At 41.8% G+C, this 19,209-nt stretch overlaps 1 protein-coding gene across 3 annotated transcripts in view; it reads left to right on the forward strand.

The window, feature by feature from the left end:
- The first annotated feature begins 12,735 nt into the window (after nucleotides 1-12,735).
- MYZAP (myocardial zonula adherens protein) overlaps nucleotides 12,736-19,209 on the forward strand; it is a 57,118-nt gene continuing 50,644 nt past the window's right edge. For all 3 annotated transcript variants that reach the window (XM_062584143.1, XM_062584141.1, XM_062584142.1), the window contains exons 1-2: nucleotides 12,736-12,857; nucleotides 18,696-18,785. In XM_062584143.1, the coding sequence (XP_062440127.1) occupies nucleotides 12,774-12,857; nucleotides 18,696-18,785 (174 nt within the window). In that variant the 5' untranslated portion in view covers nucleotides 12,736-12,773. The remainder of the gene's footprint in view (nucleotides 12,858-18,695; nucleotides 18,786-19,209) is intronic.

Raw genomic sequence — 19,209 nt, forward strand, 5'->3', positions numbered from 1 at the left:
TGGTCTGCTCTTCACCAGGCTAAAGAGGCCCAGCTCTTGCAGCCTTTCCTCATAGGGGAGATGCTCCAGTTCGCTAGTCATCTTAGTAGCTCTATGCTGGACTCTTTCCAGTAGGTCCATGTCTCTCTTGTCCTGGGGAGTCCAGAACTGGACACAGTACTCCAGATGTGGCCTCACTAGGGCTGAGTAGAGAGGCAGGATCGCCTTCCTCGACCTGCTGGCAACACTCTTCCCAATGCACCCCAGGACACTACTGGGCTTCTTGGCTACAAGAGCTCATGGTCAGCTTGTCCACCAGCACTCCCAAGTCCTCCTCTGCAGAGCTGCTTTCCAGCAGGTGAGCCCCTAGCCTGTACTAATGCATCGAGTTATTTCTTCCAAGGTGCTGGACCCTGGATTTGCTCTTGTTTAACTTCATGAGGTTCCTCTCTGTCCAGCTCTCCAGCCTGTCCAGATCTCTCTGATACAGCTTGTGCAAATGCAGGTCTTAATCTGAATTCATGGGTGTAAGATACACCATGACCTAACATGTCCTAAACTGCATTTCATGATGTGATGCCCGTGATAAATTGTGGCTATACATTTTGCCAAAATACAGGATTTTGCTGCAAAGAATCTCACACTTGGATTTGTGAAGCAGGTGATTGTTTGCTTTAGGGAGACAATGAATCACTTAGTGGCACTGCTGTCTTGTTTTGTTCCTGGCATCCTTCAGGATAGTAAGGACTGTGAAACTTATCCCCTCACACTGCTAAGCAGCCAGGGAGTCCTGCTAAGGCTGTCACAGCACCCTCCCTGCAGATCTGCTGAATTGTGTTAGCTGTGCCTAAATATTACAGCTTTTGTCTTTTTTTCCCAGGTAGCAACTAGTGCGGAGCCAATCATGATGCTTCCTCTGCAGAGAGGATGAATATAAACCAACCTTGAAAGCATGCTTGACAAGCTAAAGCGTATCTCAAAGCTTAGGAAACTTGAGACTGAGCTCTTACCACAACACGGTTTTCTTACAAGATGGGGGAAATTTTTTAATCCTCCTTGGATTTAAATTTTCTAGCAATGAACTACAATACAGAACAAAGCCAGTGCAGAAAATGATACCCAGCTCAGCAAAAATCCTTTTTTTCGGTATAGAGCCGCAGTCAAAACAGCACTCAAGGTGTTATGGTGCTTGAGGTGACTAATGTAGGAAGGTGTATGATGCTTCTGTTTAAAAGTGTTGCAGCTGTAAGAAGTACTCTTCTCAAAGATAGTATTGCATGACTAGAGGAGGCTCACAGAAAGATGAGAGTCATGGGTCTAGAGAAATTAATCTATAGAGCAACTGGAAATTTAGAGCTTGTTTAGGAATTTATCTAATGTGATGGACAGAAAAATGTGATGGACAGAAAAACATCTACTTTTTTCCTGTCTCATAACACTGTGACAAGGAAACAATCATCAGAAAAGAGCAAGGGGAATCAAAAATGGTGCTTTTTCATACAACACAAATAGACTGTGGGACCTACTGGTGCTGCTGATAGCACGAATTTAGCAAGAGAGAAAAGTTTCATGGCTGGTAAAAATACCCATTTTTCATGAAAATGTGTTTGCAAGGGTTACTAAATTTGCAGTTTAGGAATTGAGCCAGTCTCTAAACCATACGTGGCTACAAAAACGATAGCATTTAAATTGTATCTACATCATAGGGTAAGTTAGCACATTATAACCTTTGCGCTGGTGCAGCTGAGCTACTGCTCTTCCCCAAGCAAGGTAACTTAAAGGTAGCTAAGGATCTGACCTCTATACTGCAGCTATTTCTGGCACTGTCAGAGAAAGAGCAATCTAACCACAGGCTGAAAACTTTCCAGAGAATTTGATGGGATCTTTGGAAACTACGCCAGTCATGTGTGGCATTAATAAAAAATCATGAAACAACATCAGCCACACAAGGTTAAAAAGTGAAAGCTTTGTATACTTCTGTAGCTACAGGGGAACTATGTCAGCAGTACTATTTTGACAATACAGAGACAGATTTTAAATAATCTTAAAGCTACGTGGTCAACAATACGCCCTCAAGAAACCTGTGGAATGGGGCCAATAGTAAGTGTGCAAAAATATATATATTTTATATATCTTCAGTGCTGGTGTGCATGTATGTGGTTGAGCTGCCCTGCAGAAATGCAACCTAGAGACATTGCAGCTACCGCCAGGGTCAAAACCTCAGCCAAAGATCCAAACGTATGTTTCAATTTGTTATCTTCCTAGACCATTGCCATCAGTAAATCACCATTATACTGAAATTATTCAAAATTTGGGGTGAGAGTCGGTTTGTGGAGAAAAGTCATATCATTAAACAGGAAGATTCGGTTTACTACATAGGATCCAAGAAAGAGTTCTTGTTACACTCATCTTCTCTTGCAGTTTCTGCCCACATTGGCCACTGCCACCTTCCATAAGCCCAGGATAGGAAAACAATCCTCTATTGAGAAAATCTACTTTGGCATTGCCTGCTTATCTATTTGTGCTTAGCTTAGCAGACATAATTCTGGAGTGTGTTTCAACCATTTTGGTCCAATATATAATTCTGTAGAATCTTTTTTGCAAAAGGATTTCTCTCCTCCATTACTCAGCAGAACTGCAAACCTGCAGAGAAACACAGAACCCCCCCAGCTACTAGAGATTCCACACCACCGAAAATATGGGGAGAAGTGGGAATTTCACCAAGCCTTCTCCCTAAGACTAGCCTGTCTGTAGTCGGGATACATTGGGGTGCTTTCCATTCTAAAGCTTTAACCAAAGTGCATGCTGTGCAATGGGACAGCTAACTGAAGAAGATTTCTGAAGTATTTGTTACTCCTCCAGATATTTTACTGAAATAACATGAAGCTAGAAAATGAAACAAACAACAAGTGTTTCCTTCATACCCAGTGCATGCAATTAATGTATTATAGGCTCTATCTAGCTTTTGTAGAAATCACTGGAAATTCTGCTATTGATTTTAGTGGGAGAAAGATTGGTGCTTGGGTTATTATGGTTTTGCATTAGTAAATACTTCTCTAAAAAGCAGGAATATAGAAATTTCCAGGTTGGGATGAACTGCTGGTCTAACATCCTGTTTTCAACCGGGGCCAACTCCCAGTGCCTCAGAGGAAGACAAATCTCCTCCTCTCCTTCCTTTGTAATGTCCCGTGTCAACTGTGTCACAGGAGACTGTCGTCCATCTCTCTCTGATCATTGCTAGCCATCTGGGTAAACATGATCGATAGCTCTGGCTGCTTTCATGCTAGCTAACTCACCATTTTGTCTGATCCAAACCTGATCCAATATGTATATGTGTATATATATATATATATTATATCTTCCTTGAATGCTAGCAACGTCTTTCTACAGTGAGCTGCAGCAGCAGTGGATCTCTAGGTTAATTATAAAAAGCAATAAAAGATATTTTCTTTGTACTACTTTAATTCTATTAACCCATATTAATATCCAGAGCACCATGGTTAACTTCTTGGTTATTACCAGACAGTTACTAGTGAAAATGAGAGTAGAAGTAGGGCAATTGTCTTTCAGTTAATATTTTGTGTTTTCTTGTTCTTATTCTGCAGTGAGGAGAATAGGGGATCCAGCCTGGTCTGTTCTGAGCATCCATTGCTCTGCATATCCCTCTCTTGTCTGCTTTCCCTGCTTACATTATAAAATTGCAGTTCTAAAATCAGCCAGACCAAGTTATACTACCTAAAAGACATTGTTAATCTTTCAGTGCATTTTTGAGTCTATGAAACTGCTATCAGCATTAACTGTGACATACGTGTGTATATTAAAAAAAAAAAAAAGGAAAAAATAAAAGAAAAAAAAATGTGCTTTATATCATGTCTTGAACAATGGTAAAGTCAAAAGAACATTACTTGAAGAACTTGCATCTTGGAAAAAATACAACAGCCCTACAATGCTGACTTCCTGTGCTGAAATACCTAACGCCAAAACAAACCTGCAACAGAGAAGACTTTACAAGGAATCTCTTGAAATGGGCCATTTCTGATTCCCGTAACAGAAGACAAGATTCTGCCCAAACAGACCAGAGACTGTGTCCTACTAGGCCAGCTTAAGGAGGCTGGGCAGAATCACTTGCATTATGCAATGCAACTGCTCTGGTAGCTTGTCAAGCTCTCAGGTAATTCCTCTGGAAGATTTCCAAAAGTGGGGATGGTGCTCTAGTAACCTATAATAAATAAACTTTTCAAATAAGTGATCTGGATAGGCCAGAAGTGCAGCAAAATGCCTGAGCATGGTGAAGTTATAGTAGGAAAGAGAGGGTAACAGTTAATGACTTGGGGAAATTCCTGGAAGCTAAAAATGATCTTTTTAAAATATGTATCCATCTATATAGCAAAATTAAATATATATTACCAAAATTAATGTGGGGTGCTGAAGATTTCATCAGCAAACATAGTTTGAAATGTTTTTACAGAGGCATAGTGGAAGCGTTAAAGGCAGACGCAGCCTGCCCTGGAGCCTGCAGAGTAGAACACTCTCTGCTCTGCGCTCTGTATATTTTTTCTGTGTTTTCCTTGTATCTGAGTAGTTACTAAAGGGTAAATTTTATGCACATTTTGAAAACAGAGAAAGTGGAAAAATGTTTTGGACACCTATTCCTTTCAAACCTCCTGAATGGCTTTAGAAGGGAATAGGTCAAAGTCCAATCACTATTTTTTGTTGCGGTTTTCTCTGGAGAGAGAAACCTGATAGGAATAGTTCTAATGTGGAAACAATCTAATTTCAGAATAGCAGCTATAATTTCTGAATAATGAGCAATCTTGCAAAGTGAGTTATTTCCTTTTGTAGATCAGCCCGTGTCACACAAGAGGTACTCTTATTTACGCAAGCCACAGGTTTATCTGGATTTTGCATTATCATCAGGCACGTGGAATGTCAGGAAATCCTGCTGTACTGGTCCAAGTCACTGTTGTTGGTTTGATCCATTTTGAAGGTTGTAATGTTTCTTGAAAGAGGCTTCCTGGAAAAATTGTTCAAATCTCTTGCTCTGTGATCATGACTGAGAACGAAGCTGTTCTCAACTGCATTCCTGCTCACTGGATGATGCACCACGCACTCGTGAAGGAAAAGCATACTCTTTGCAGTCAAGAGGACTGAAGGATGACACACTGGAAACCTCGGGAATGGCCATTCAGATTCACAGGTACAGTGTGTGACCAAGTATTTAAGTGGCTGTGTGTGTGTATCCATTTCCTTCCTAGAACTGGATCACTTGTTAGAAGGGCATTTCCCTAAGTAATATTTAGTCACTCTAATTAAGCTATTAGTAAGTGTGCTTAACTATTTAGCCCTCCCTAAATTCAGCCTGAAATCATCTCTAGGTAAACTGTCCTCCTAGTAACTTAACCAACCACCATAAGGTCCAACAGTATCTTCAGTATTGGTTATAACTTTACCTTTTTCTATTACTGTAATGATTAATTTACAGAAGAAATGAAATACTTAATATTATGATAAGAATTTTTCCTTATATTACAGATGCAGATAGGTCTACTAGACTATTTTTTGGAGCTGGAGTCCAAAGTTTTCTTGATGCAAGTCCCTGATGCCATAAGAGAGTATGGCCTGGTATTTTACAGTTAGATTCTCCCTTTCCACGTTATTTTCTTTTTGTACAACTTATAATAAACTACTTTTTAGTATACAGAAAGAAAATAAGTAAGAAAACCAAATCTTCCGCATATACTTAACAATTTTCATGCACAGCTCCCTATCCCAGCCACAGGTGGGAATGGGCAACAGGCTGGGAGAGTGGTAAAAGCTGCCAAATTCCAGCATGCATCATGGGGAACACAGGAATGGAAGCCCTAAATCAGGCATAAAATAAGCACAGCTAGACAGCCAAAAGCTTCTGGAGAATGTGTGTGGATACTTGGCACAAATGCTAGGTTGCTCCAGTGGTGAGAAAAGTGCTCCATTGTTCTCTGCCCTGGATAGTTGATAGATAGCTGAGGTCCACCACTTTCATTTTGGCCTTTTACCATAGAACAGAGTTGAAGCAGAATGCATTTTCCCCCCTTTTCTTATGGAGAAATAAAAACAAAAAGTGTTACTTCCTTGTCTTTATAAGCTAAAAGAAACATAGGCACTGATTTTCTATCCTTATTCTCCCACTCCCTCAAATGTGTCCACCCCTCACACCCATAGACTAGCTTGCACTCCACAGTTCATCTTGCTTCTAAAATTTCCTACCACACTAACACTACTGAAATCATAGCCTTTTGGAAGAGTTCTACCCTTTGATATTATCTCCAGGGAGTGGAATGTAGCTTTAAATGCGGCTTCCATAACAATATAACTGTGGTGTTCATGGCAGGGTGTGCCTGTTTTCTACTCTCCTACCCGTCTTAATCAGCTCAATTACATGGCATGGCCAAGTCACACCCCTGGGTGAACAATGCTGCTGTTCCTGCGCTGCGTTATTTTTACGTGATATTTATGCTGAACTGTCCTTCTGCTTGTGTAGTGTGGACTGACTAAAACAAATCCTGTTGCTGAAGAATGAAGAACAGGCTTCTACCATTACACCTGTACCTTGGGCCATATTGCTAGGAGTTGTGGCTAGTTGCTAACTGAATGTGAGACCTACATGAAAGAGGAAATTAGATGAATCAATTAATGGTACTTTTCTGCTTACGCAGAACGGGAGCAAAGTCCCGTATGCGTCAACAAAATCAGAAGGAATGCAATATAAAGCCCTGAGAATTTGTAGTGGAAAAACAAGGGCGCTGTTTTTATTTATATGTGGTCACACATTAATGATAAATGAAACTGTCCTATATTTGTCTCTATATATTTCATATCTATCTATCTACTTAGAGAACAGTTGATTTTAGTGAAATCCAAGCTTTTATTTTAATAAAACAAAAAAAGTATGGCTACAGTTGTATAAATAAAATGATCTATAGACATGCCCAATCAAAAACCTTCCCTAGTAAAGCTAAAGCCATCTATTTTTTTCTGAAAAACATGCCCTTCTTAGGCTTTGCATCCTTCTTTAAAATCTTAGCTGTAATTTTTCCTGCACTATGAATTGCTTATTAACAGTCTGATTTTGCAAATCTTAGCTACCAGGTATAATTGTTATTGTTCTAACTAGCAGCTCAGGCATACATACAAATGCATAAAGGTGCATGGTAGAATCCTGTTTCTATTATCATTACCTGATTGGCTTTGCTGGACTACTCTACGTACTCCCCCAGATATGGCTTGAGTGACTAACCCGCTCTGTTTTGTCCTTTCTGTCTCTTCTACAGGAAATGATACTGCATATTGCGCTGTATTCTTATTTATTTTTCCAGCAATAATTATTATAAGCAGAAAACATTAAAAGAAAAACTGTGCTACTGCAATGATACAATCTGTGACACTGCTTCACCAGTAGAGGCTGAATTGAGCTGTTACTGCAGATGACTCCAGGAATTTCTTTTCCAGTTAAATTCAACCATAACTGAAATAATCACATATAACGGGTACTGAGGACTTCAAAAATTTAAATGAGGCTTTCGACTTTGAAATTCCTGGTATGGAAATTCCTACCTTTAGATTTGTTACATGATGTCAACAGATGAGGCTGTGAGTTTCTGCAAGAATTCTGTATCGAGCTATGCACTGAGAGTGTTAAGTGACCATAACAGTTACTTAGTATCAATAGGTCTGAGAAGAGATACGATGCTTGTAGCTAAATCAAGCCGGACTTGCAGATAGCTACATGTGTTATGTTTCTTCAAAAGGCTAACTGTAAACTGGACTAGCTCCAAATGTAGCAAAGATGTATTTGCCAGTGCAAGATGAAAACATTACCCAAGACAAGAACTGTGGAATATAGTAATATATTGGTTGGTATATTTATTGCATATAAGTGAACCTACAGCTAGTGAATTTAGCACTCAGTCTTGGGATCCCCTAAGCAGTATGTAGGTATAACCACAAGCATGCCAACACTTTTGTCCTAGCTGTAATGCCTGAAAAAGAGAACTTCAGAGTTGTGCATGATGTGTAGGTAAGTGCGTGTCTATAAAACACAAGGGTCCAGAACAGCAGGAAAAAAAAAAAAAAAAAAAAAAAAAAAAAAAAAAAAAGAAAAGAAAAAGAAAGAAAGGAAAAATAAAAAAGAAACAACTGTGGGGAAAAATAGGTGATGGAAGTCCAAAGGTCTTACTGAGTCTGGGTCTAAAACAGTTTACATACATCTGTCCATTTGACAATCTCTGCTATAAATGGGTTTGATGCCTTAGGGATGATGAAGGCAGAATAACTTCTAATCCCTCTGGAAACTGAAGGCTATTAGAAGTTAATTATAACTCTTAATTTTTGTTGCAATAGAAATGGGACTTTATAACCTTAATGACCACAGCTGTGAGTTCTCACTCAATTTGTGAGAGCTCTGCAATTACTTCTAAATCCCACAAGATTCATATTCCAGCTGAGAGCATGTTACTGGGACTTTTGCTCTTCCTCTGGACTCTGTCAGCAGTTAGCCTAAAGATGAAGGGGAGATTCTGATGAAAAATATTCAGCCTTTAAACATGCCCACATTTTCGCACCTTGCTAAGGTAAGCCCAGACTGCCAACTTCTGCAGGACTTTTTATGATTTGCTGTTTTGGGAAGGGAGACTTACTTTCTACGCTATGCGTTGGATGTATGGTTGCCTATCTTGGGACCAGGGGCGTTTATATAAAGTCCTGTTAATTCCATAACATCCTGTTTTATTTCCCCCACAATATAATTATCTTTCATCTCTCTGGAAAAAAAGCATTTTGGTTGAGGGGAGGCAGGGAAGTCTGCAAAACATGCAGAAGGTGCCTACACTTCAGACTTGCTGCAGGTTTTAGGTAGTCACATTAGCTGTTTCACAACTATTGCCACAAATATTCACACTGTAGTGTCATCTGGTAATTAACCTACTCTGCCTTTGGATCATTGCATCCATGAAGCACTGGCAGGTTTTGAACTAAAAGCTCAGCATCCTGGTTAGATATCTTTCAGTACACTAAGCTGCCACCTCACTGTATATAATCCGTGAGCAGTCTGAGCAACTGCATATATCTTCTGTAGAATTGTAGAAAATGTGGAATACTGTGGTTTTAGTCAAAATAATTTCCAGGCAGTACACTGCTTTGCAATCTCCCAGCTCATCTCTGTAAGCTGGTGCCAAGGTCAAAGTACAGTTAGACAGCGTGAAAGGATTGTAGCTGAGTGCAACAACCTTTGCAGAGACCAAGAGCTGTGAATTGTGGCAAATCTGTAAAACAGACCATAAAATAACATTGAAGCCAGAGAGATAAGGCCGGGCTAATGGGAACAATCTGAAACCCAGCAGACATCTCTCCCTGATCTCTCATGGGGTGAGAGGAGTGACTGCAGATTGTCACTTCCTGGCTTAAACATCAGTTGTGGGTGAAGCAGAAAAGCAAACATGGAATGACGAGCCGATTAGCAGAAATACAGAGAGAGCTTGCCCTGGGCAGGGACAGACACTGAGCACCAGAGCTCCTATCTGGGTGGAGGAGGGCTGTTGCTTGCCAGAAGTCACTATCACCACTGTTGGCAGATAGCCAGTCATGCTGGAGCTGAAAAAGCAGTTGTCAGACGTACTGTCACAAGAGGGCTATCAAGAAAGCAGACTCACGTTCTGGGACCTCCTGAGTCAGTACTTGTAGCCATGTCTTTGTGTTTTATAGCCCTTGTTAGCTTTTCTTCCATGAGTTTATCCAACAGTTTTTTGAGAGCACGTATACTTTTGATACTCAGAGTACTCTGTGCCAATAGGTTCTACAATTTTGCATTTTATAAAAAACTACTTCCTTCTATTTGATTTTTAATGTGCTGCCCAGGAAGTTCATTCCAAATCTATTGTTCTCCAGGGTGGGAAATAACAAATAGCTTTTCCTTGTTCACTTCTGCCTACCATTCACCATCTTCTAAACCTCTTTTCCCTCTCCCCATCATTATCTCTTGCCTAAGTTGAAAATCCCAAATTTATTTATCCTGTCTTCATCCAAAAATAATCCCTTACCTTTGAGATTCGTTGTATACTTATATTTCTGGTGTATTTTTACTTCAGCTTTTTTTTCTTTTTTTTTCTTTTTTTTTTCTGTCAGAAGGAATACTTGATATTACAACTCTATCCACAATCCCTGCAGAGGATGCTTTGGAGAATAAGAAAGTTATTAATTCAAATGTTATCTTCAGTAAAGAGGGTTATTTATCGATTTTTCTCAGTCTCACTTCTATGATTTCATCTCTGTTTTGGCAGAGCTTAGAGATAATAAGCATGTAGGACCACATGGCCTACAGAAAGTCTGAATGCACTGCAAGTGAGCGTATGGGATACGCAGCCAGCTAGCAATGGGGAAAGCAAACTATAACTCTTCAATACACTTGTGAAGTTCGCTACTCCTGGGAGAAGGGATGGAGATGATTTATATGATTTATGCAAAAATAAAGACCACTAAATGTACATGCAGGTTATTCTTTCTTGGAGATTTTTACTTTGAAGTTATGCCTAAAACCAGAAAATGGTCCTGTTCAAAGAAATATTTGTAAATTAGCAAGACACGGCTATTTTCCAAGAAAGGGGGAAGGCTGCTATTGAAGCAGACAAAACTAAGAAAACTGCATTGTTTTTGTACTATCCGTGGAGCAGCCTTTTCCTTACCTACACCATTAAGATTTGTATAAAAATTTGTATAAAATTATCAAAATCCTCAGCTGATGCAGACTGTGCAAACTCTCCCAGAGATTCTACAATGGTATCTCACTCTCTGGCACTGTAGCTGCCAATCCCTTCCCTCAGTAAGGCATCATAGTCTCTGTGCTTGTTCTTAGGACAGCAGTTCTCCTGTGTGCACCTTGCAGTGGCTGGATGGCTCAATATATATGCCTTTTCCCAAAGGGGAATGAAGTCCTGAAGACACAATTTATCACTAAGCAGGAGAATCTCACAGGTATGTGAACTCCTTCCCAGCTGAAACCACAAAAGCCACCACCTGGCTATCTATCGGCATTTGGATGGAAACATTACAGTTGACCAGAATGGCCGAGAACAAACAACCACCAGTGCCAAGGAGCAACCCAACAGGTAAGCAACATACTTGAGAAGGAGCATGTCCCTGTTGTTGGAGATAAACCTATTCTTTATTTGCAAACACTCTTGGAAAGCAGAAGCTCTGCCAGGAGTTAAGATAGTGGATGACTCGTATGAAAACGTAATTGTGGGCACAAAACACCTTTGCATAAAACAGTACACATAACTTGCAGACAGTCTTGAGTTCAGAGAAATCCAAACACAGGCCGTGGTTCTATCTTATTTGCCATGGGCTATTACCTTCCTCAAGCAGCAAAGAGAACAGTAGCAGAGAGAAAACAGAGATGGTGAATACTAAATGCAGACTCTTTATTCCCTCCTCTGGGCTTGGGTAATGCTTTCTTCCTCTCTTCCTTGAATCTGTACCATGTTGATGGTTCTGTATTCTGCCCTAAGAACAGGGAACTTAAAGGCGGAAGAAGATAGGCACTTTGTATGCCTAGGGGATGAGACACCAGTGGTTCAGTGTAATTTCCGTTTTTCCACTGAAAATTACCGTCCTTTCTTCAACATTCTCCAAATCAGGAAACAACATATAACCACAGCACTATGATCGTTAACATCGTAACAGGTAAGGACATTGTATAGCCATAACTGGATCTTCTCATAGTCTTAATTATTTCAAGGTAATTACATTGAGGTAGGGGACAATGTCTCAAAATGGTGTTACATGTTATTTGTTCTGTAATTTGTTCTACACAAAAGCATCTCCTTGGTCATAACTCCTTTGGTTTCCAAAGAATGTATTGCTCATGCTGGAGAAGAGGGCCACAGACACACTTGGTGTGTGCCTGCCCAGAGCTGTGTACAGCCGTGTAGGGTTACGGTGTCCCTAGGCCAGATCCCAGAGGAGCCAAGAGCTAGCACTGCCCAAATCCACTCCTACCATCTAAGAGTGCTTGCTGAGTGCCAGCTGACGCCGGAGCACCCAACCCACCTCCCAGTGGCACCCTAGCCCCAAGGCTGTCACACATGCGTTGAGCTGCACTGATCTCGCACTGCTCGCCTAAGGCTGTCTGGGGACCCACGGGTTTTTACAGCGACCCATACCCGTTCTCAGTGCACGGCTAGCAAACCGACAGGCTGGGGGTCACAAACTGCCGCTGCGATGAGCCGGGGTGACCATCCACGCTTCACATAGCGCGCTCTGGTTAGAGCATTCGGACTGGTCCTGGGAGACGGGGAGCACGTGGCCTCTCCTGGCTGTCGATCCCATTTCCCCTTCCCAGGAGGTGCCTCAGCAACCCTTGGGTGCCCTCTCAAAGCCACCTCCCGAGAAATTCCCGGGACCAGGTGAAGCGCGAGGCCCGGCTGCCCGCAGGGTCCCCAGGCCCAGCCCGCCGCCGTGCGCCTGCCCGCGCGGATTTTGCCGCCTCCCCCGTCCAGGGCCCGCGGGAGGCAAAGCGCGGGGTGCTGCGCGGCCGCGCCGCCCGCGAAGCGGCTTCTGTGCGGGCCAGGCCGCTGCAGGGCGGCCCGGTGCTCCGGGCCAGGGGGCCGCGGCGCGGCGCTCGGGGGCGCGCAGGCTCCGCGGGGGCGGCCCCCGCGCAGCCCGGCCCCTGCGGCCGCCCGCGGCCGCGTGCGCGGGGCGGAGCGGCGCTGGCGGCCAAAGGGAGCCGCTGCCGCTGCCGGCGCCGGCCGGCGGCCGCCGCGATGTTGCGCTACAGCTCGGGGCTCACGGTCACCGCCACCACCCCGCGGAGACCGCCCGGCGACGGCGGCCGCGCCCGGCGGAAGGTGCGCGGGGCGCGGGGGGCACGGGCTGGAGCGCGGGCGGACCCCCCTTCCCGTCCCGTCCCGTCCCCTCTCCCGCTCCCCGTCCCGACCCCTCCCGTCCCTTCTCCCGCTCCCCCCGGAGCGCGTTGCCGCGGCTCCGGGCCGAGCCGCCGCGCTCTGGGCTCCGGCGGCCCCGCTGGAAACCCGCGGCCGAAGCGTCCCTTGGAGGCTCCTTGAATTTTCCTTGAAATGCGTCTAGGTATTTACAGCGGAGACCTTGCCCATCGAGGCGCTGACGGTGGGGAGGAAGCTCACCACAGTGACTTGGATGCTCTTGGCAAAGTAGTCGTTTCTTTTCCAGGCGATCTCCTCAGATACAGAAATACTAGTCACATTTCTTTATCTGTAGTTTTCATAACTAAATGAATAACGATGGTAGATTAATCAGCCAGGAATCCTTTCTAAAAAGTTGTTAAAATTCTGGCAGGTGTGTCAGGAATGTCTCTGCAGCCACCCTGCTTTAAATAGCTTTTTTTTTTTTTTTTTTTTTTTTTTTTTTTCTTACTGCTGTGGCATCACTGCTATTGTTGTGGGTGCACATTCCATATGTGAAGGAATAAATCTAGCAATTCAAGTGATAGGGTTTCCCTTGCAAAGAAATGCTATTGTGTGACCATGATATTTGCTGAATTGTTTAGTGATTGTTTGGACACTCCAAAAATTTGGGTCCATCAGAGATGATAAAAACAATGAAGAATGTCATGTTGCCACATGTTTTATGTGATAACCTGCAAGTTAGTCTTTTCCACACAAAAAAGTCTCTGACCTTCATATGCAACCTCTTAGTATTTTTAATGAGTTTAGGAAATAAAGAGTTTTAGGTTCACAGTAAAAATGAAATTGCTCATGTATGTGGCAAAATTAAGATTACTTGGAATCGTACCTATCACGTTCCCTATAGTGTCTTGTATCTTCCACATTCCTGTTGAGTTCTCTGCTTTAGTGTTACATAAAGAGGTTAAAACTAAGAGAATTTATATTTAAGTGTTAATTTTCCTATTTTCATTGCTGTGGTGTACCTTTCAGGCACAATGTAAAATGCAGTTTCTTTGTAACATTCTTCTGAAGAAACTATTAAACCTAATGTGCTAGTAAAACCCATTGGAAAGCTACTGTCTTTTTGTAGTGAAATGTGAGTCTCATACCATGAGTTGTCAAAGGAGAGGAGGAATACAGAATAACTGCTAAATAAATGAAAGATGTGTGTCACATTCCTACCTGTCTGTGGTCACAAGAAAAGTGCCGTTTAACTGAGGTGTTATGGGAAGTCTCGTAGTGGAGATCTGGTGGTGGAGCAGACTGTTCAGCAGATAAATGACCAAAGAAAGTTCTTTTCCACTTTTGGGGATTGATTGAATGGGACTAGGGAATAGAATGGGACTAGGGCTAGTAGAACAGCTTATATTTTTCTACTGCTATGTTAATAACTTGGTTATTCTCATTCTAATGCTGTAATTATTTCAGTTAATAAACAATGCCTTTCTGCTGGGGGATTGGGGTTTTTTTGTTGTTTTTTGGTGTTTTGTTTTTTTGAAAGAGGGAGAAGAGTCTGGAGAACATCGCTCAAACTGAATCTGTCGTCTGTGTTTGTCTTTAAGTTGCACCCTAGTGATCTGAGTAGGATGGTAAACATGAATGTGGATCTGGGCCATGAATTCTTAACATTTTTACCTAACCTAGATGGACTTTTTCCTCAGGTGCTATATTGCAGTAGTTCTCACCTATGCTAACCCACTAACCTCTTAGAAATTTGATAAATGAGCATGTCCCCACTTATTAATTTTCATTGTACTCAGAAAACTTTTGCTGTCTGGCATTACACTGGGCTGAGCCTGTCAGTCTTTGCTTTCCTGTTTGCTTATTTGTTTTGCAAATGTGTCACATTAGCTTTGGAAATATTGCTGGTGAGTTATTGTCAGAAAGCCAGGCGTGAACATAAAGCATTGGCACGCTTGCAATTACTTATGTTGTTGGCTTGTCAAAGCTACGGACGCTGCAAATTGAACTAAAACCTGATAGTCTAGAATACCTGATACTCACAGACTTTCTATTTCTTTTAAAAAAGTTATGCTCCCAAAGTTACACTGGGGGTGACATAAAGGTAGCATGGAAGCCGCTTTTGTCCCTGCCTGTTTTTTCCGCCTTATTCTTACTGTCAGGCAGCAGCTGAAGGAAACTGAATCACAGCTTCTGCCAGCGAGAGCAATTCTGTCATTCGCTCCCGGGTCCCTTTCTGCATAACCCCATTGTTTATGGGAATTACTCCTTCGTCCTCAGTCGCACATTATTCTGCCACTGTTTGGCACCGAGTTGAGGCTCTTCCTGTTGTGATTTCGTTTCCATTTTAAGGCATCACTGGAGCCTGTTTTGCTGCGGGAGGAGGGCTGGCTGTGCTCTCCATGTGAGACTGCTCATTCATTTGGTCAAACAGACTTGCGGACAAATGGTATGGTGTGCTGTTTCTGTAGGAAACACAGTGTTGTGAGAACAGCATATGATCTCTGTAATCGTCTCTGAAGGTTGGAGAGAAAAGTGTGGTCTGTTATTTCTTTCTTTTCATCCTTATAGTGTTCTTGAATTTCAGCAGATTGGTCTGCAGTTCTGTCCTCAGGGAGAGTGCATTATTTGTGGTCCAGGAGTCCCTGTGAATGACTACTTTATGTATTTACTGCTGTTTCCTCAGGGATACTGAGAAAGTGCTGCATTTATAAACAATAGCCTGTGTAAGGTTGTCCTAGAAACGCATATAAAATTGGATGGTACTTTACTGCTGTCATACAAGCCTCCCTGGGCCTGACATCAAGGCTGGACTGCTCAGGCAGCTGCTGATGCCACCCGTGATCTGGCATTTGCATGCAGCAGGCTGCAAGGTAAAGCCTTGAAACTTTTCATTTCATGGCAGAAATACTGCTGAAAATATGATCTTGGTTTGAGGTGTTTTAAAAGCAAGGAACTAGCACAGGAGTGAAGAAATGGAAAAGAAGTAAAATGTGATTTGGGGAGGCTAATAGAGAAGGTAAAGCAGAAAGAATAGGGCAAGAAAAGTAGTTTCAAAGGGAACAGTCCCTTCACTATACAGCAATCCTAGTCTCCACCAATTACTGCTGTTGGTTTGTATTTCCAAAACTAGTTGTTTCTGTGTTTTGCTTCATAGTAACCCTGTAACACATGAATTGCTGTAATGTGACAGGCAATAATGACTCACTAACTGATATACAGGTATAGGAATAATTAGTTATTTACAATCACCACACTGTGAATCTGTAAATATGAGAGCTATAATTAGTCCTATACTGACTAACAGGCAGGCTGTTTGCCAGCTGTGGAGAATCACAAGTAACTCTGTTTCTCCTAACTTTGAATTGCTTGTCGCAGTTCTGCTGATTTGAGGTATTTTCCATGTTTTCTGCTGTTTTTTTTTCTGTTTTCTGTTCCTTTTAGCCCAGTTTTCCTTCTTTTCAATTCACTGCAAGAAGGAGTTGGCCTCATATATCACTTCCTGCGTGCTACAGAACAAATTCAGTTCTATTTTGTATTTGTGGGATGTTTTTTCTTTGTTGGCTTGCACGGAGGAATGCCAGACTGTCTTTCCCATTTTGTTATAAACCTGTCTTTTAGAGGAAAGAGCCTTGCTGAGCTAATGGGAAGAAAGAGAAGGGGGAAATGGAAATTTAATAGAAAACATGGTAATGATTACCTTATGAACCAATAAGCTGCATATGTGAGAAGTTTATTAACATAGCTTGATAACTAGATTGTAAACAGGAAGCATCTTCAAGTTCTGCAGTATGAGGGAAGAATCTGGTGTCTTCCTCTCATGCAGAATACAGAGAGCACTCAGTCAGTGTCAAAAGCCACTGTGTAAGAACTCAACATTTTAAAATACTTTGCATTGTTTCACAATGCTCTGGGAAATATGGAAGCATAACCCACTTCTGTACTAAATTCTCTCTGTGGCTTCCTGTTCCAGATTGATAGCCTATGGCTTACTGCTGAATTAATAGTAAAGAGCCCACTGCACAAAAAGTAGCCTCTACATATGCATCTAAAGATTGTATTTCACCTTGATCCTTTTATAGACATCTCCTTTTCCTTATCTTGTAATACAGATGTAGATCACACATTTTTAGGAACTTCACTTGCAGGTCAAGGCATCATTCTTTCTTGGCAGAAGGCCTTGCAGACCTAAAAGACCAAACTGAGGGACAAAGATGGAAGGCAATACAAAGTGGTGGTGTTCGGTATAGTTGACTGTGCTTTTGGCATTCCTGCAGTCTAAGTGCTGTTGATTTTATTTACGCCTCTTAACAGGACATTTTTAAAGATGAGTTTGAGGAAAAATGATAGGGTTGCTGCAGGTATTTGCAAGTAGTTGTCCCAACTGATTTTGCTTGGGAAAGAAGAAAAAGCTAAAAGGTGCGTGTTTGAAAATGTTATTGAACGGAGGCTACCATAATTGTGGCTGGAAAGTGGGCATCCCTGTCAGGAGGCTGAAGAGCAATGTGATGAGCAGATTGTGTTGTAAAGACCCTTGAGAGGGAAATAAAATTAGCTTAGATGTGAGGGACAGTCAGAAGAAGTGAATTAGTGAAATTGGTGAAATCTGTGGTCCACGAAAAGGATGTTGCTACTACACTCTGAACACCTGTGAGCAGGATGCAATTGCCTTTGTCAAGGCAAAAGGAAGTGCTGCAGTGATCAAGCCCAGTGAGCTTGGGCCAGAGCTTTTGTGGATGCAGTGGAAAAGATCTATTTTGACAAGCAGGTACATCTTCTGCATGGCTGGATGTAGAATAGCTGGGAGAAACTAGATTTAGATCAAATGAAAGACTGGGCTATAGAAGTACAGTGGTGAGGGCCCATAGTAACCATGACAGGTATTTCAGAAAAATTGAACAGTTTTAAGAGCCACATTTGCTGTCAACCGAGAGCTGAATTTTTACAGGAATGTGTTGGGAAGCTTCAAATTTTGACAGAGGAATTTTTCATTTCAGCATTTGATATCCACTGTTCAGGATTTATGGTTGTCTTCCACTGAAAGGTCTCAAGAATACTGCTAAGACTGAAAGTTGTGACAAAGCTTTCTCTTGTATGAGAAGCATTGTACTGAAAACCTTTTCACACCAAAGATCTCCTAGTTTAAACGAAGCAAACAGTGTGGCTGGGGGTAGAAAGGTATCAATCGTCTTGCCCTTTTTCCCCAGCAAGAGGCTTTTCTGAAATCGAATAGGAAACAAGACCTCTTAAATTTTCTGTGAAACAGGTTGAAGCGTAGATTTTACAAACACTTTGGAATGTAGCACATTTCAATAGCATTTCTGTTTAAATTCAGTGAAATTGCAGTACTGAGGTATCATCAAATTAAGTACTTGGATACATACTGAACAGAAAAGGGACGTTCTCTCCAGAATATGCATTTTGTTTCTAAATAATCCATTTTGAAGATTAAAAGTATGCCAAAACTGCAAACAAAGCTGAGAAACTGGAAAATGATGTTCATTGTTCTGATATGTCAGCTCTCAATGTCACTTATGGGAGCATAAGAACATGTTGTTGACTGAAGTGGATTCTTGCTGTTTCAGGTATGTAATTATGGGAATGCCTTTGAATTATTTCTTGCCAGCTAACAAACCTTCCCATTTTAAAAAAGTATATATTTTTTTCGTTAGGTATGTGGCAGACAGTAGAAAATAGTGAAATAGAACTTGAGTGCTAACACAGTTCATTTTATAAAGCAAGTTTCTAAAATAAAAGTTTATAACACTCAAATCTAAAAGCAAACTTCTGTTTTCATTGCAGATGAATGTCTGCAGGTTACGCTTAACAGTACCACCTGATGAAGGCTCACAGCCTGAGCAAGTAACAAAGGAACCTGAGAGGAAGAAAAAAGTAAGTTTTAAGAATTAAAGTTAAATTCTGTGTAGACAAGGAGTAAGCACTGCCATTTGCAGAAGCAGAAATTAGTTGTAATGGGAACCAAATCACCTTGGAAGACAGAGGTACACGGGAAGCCCAACAAGTCAGCTGTGAGCTTTGAAACTGAGCTCTGGAGTTGGGGACAGTGAAACTGCATGTAGACTAGAAGAGCAATCATAGATTTGTGACATATGGCTGAGGTACCAGCTGATTTATTTGATATTTGTGCTCCCTATCAAGAGCAAGATCTTATTTAAAACACTGTACAAGAAGATCCTCACCTAAAGGGGATCCTGTGGTTCACGTAGGCTTAGCACTGTGCAAGATTTGTGTCTTAATGTGTATGACTGGCCTGGGACTCGGGTATTTTGCTGGGTAAGTTAATTTTGGTAATAGA

Source organism: Rhea pennata, chromosome 10 (genome assembly GCF_028389875.1).
Source record: "Rhea pennata isolate bPtePen1 chromosome 10, bPtePen1.pri, whole genome shotgun sequence".
Lineage (NCBI taxonomy): Eukaryota > Metazoa > Chordata > Aves > Rheiformes > Rheidae > Rhea > Rhea pennata.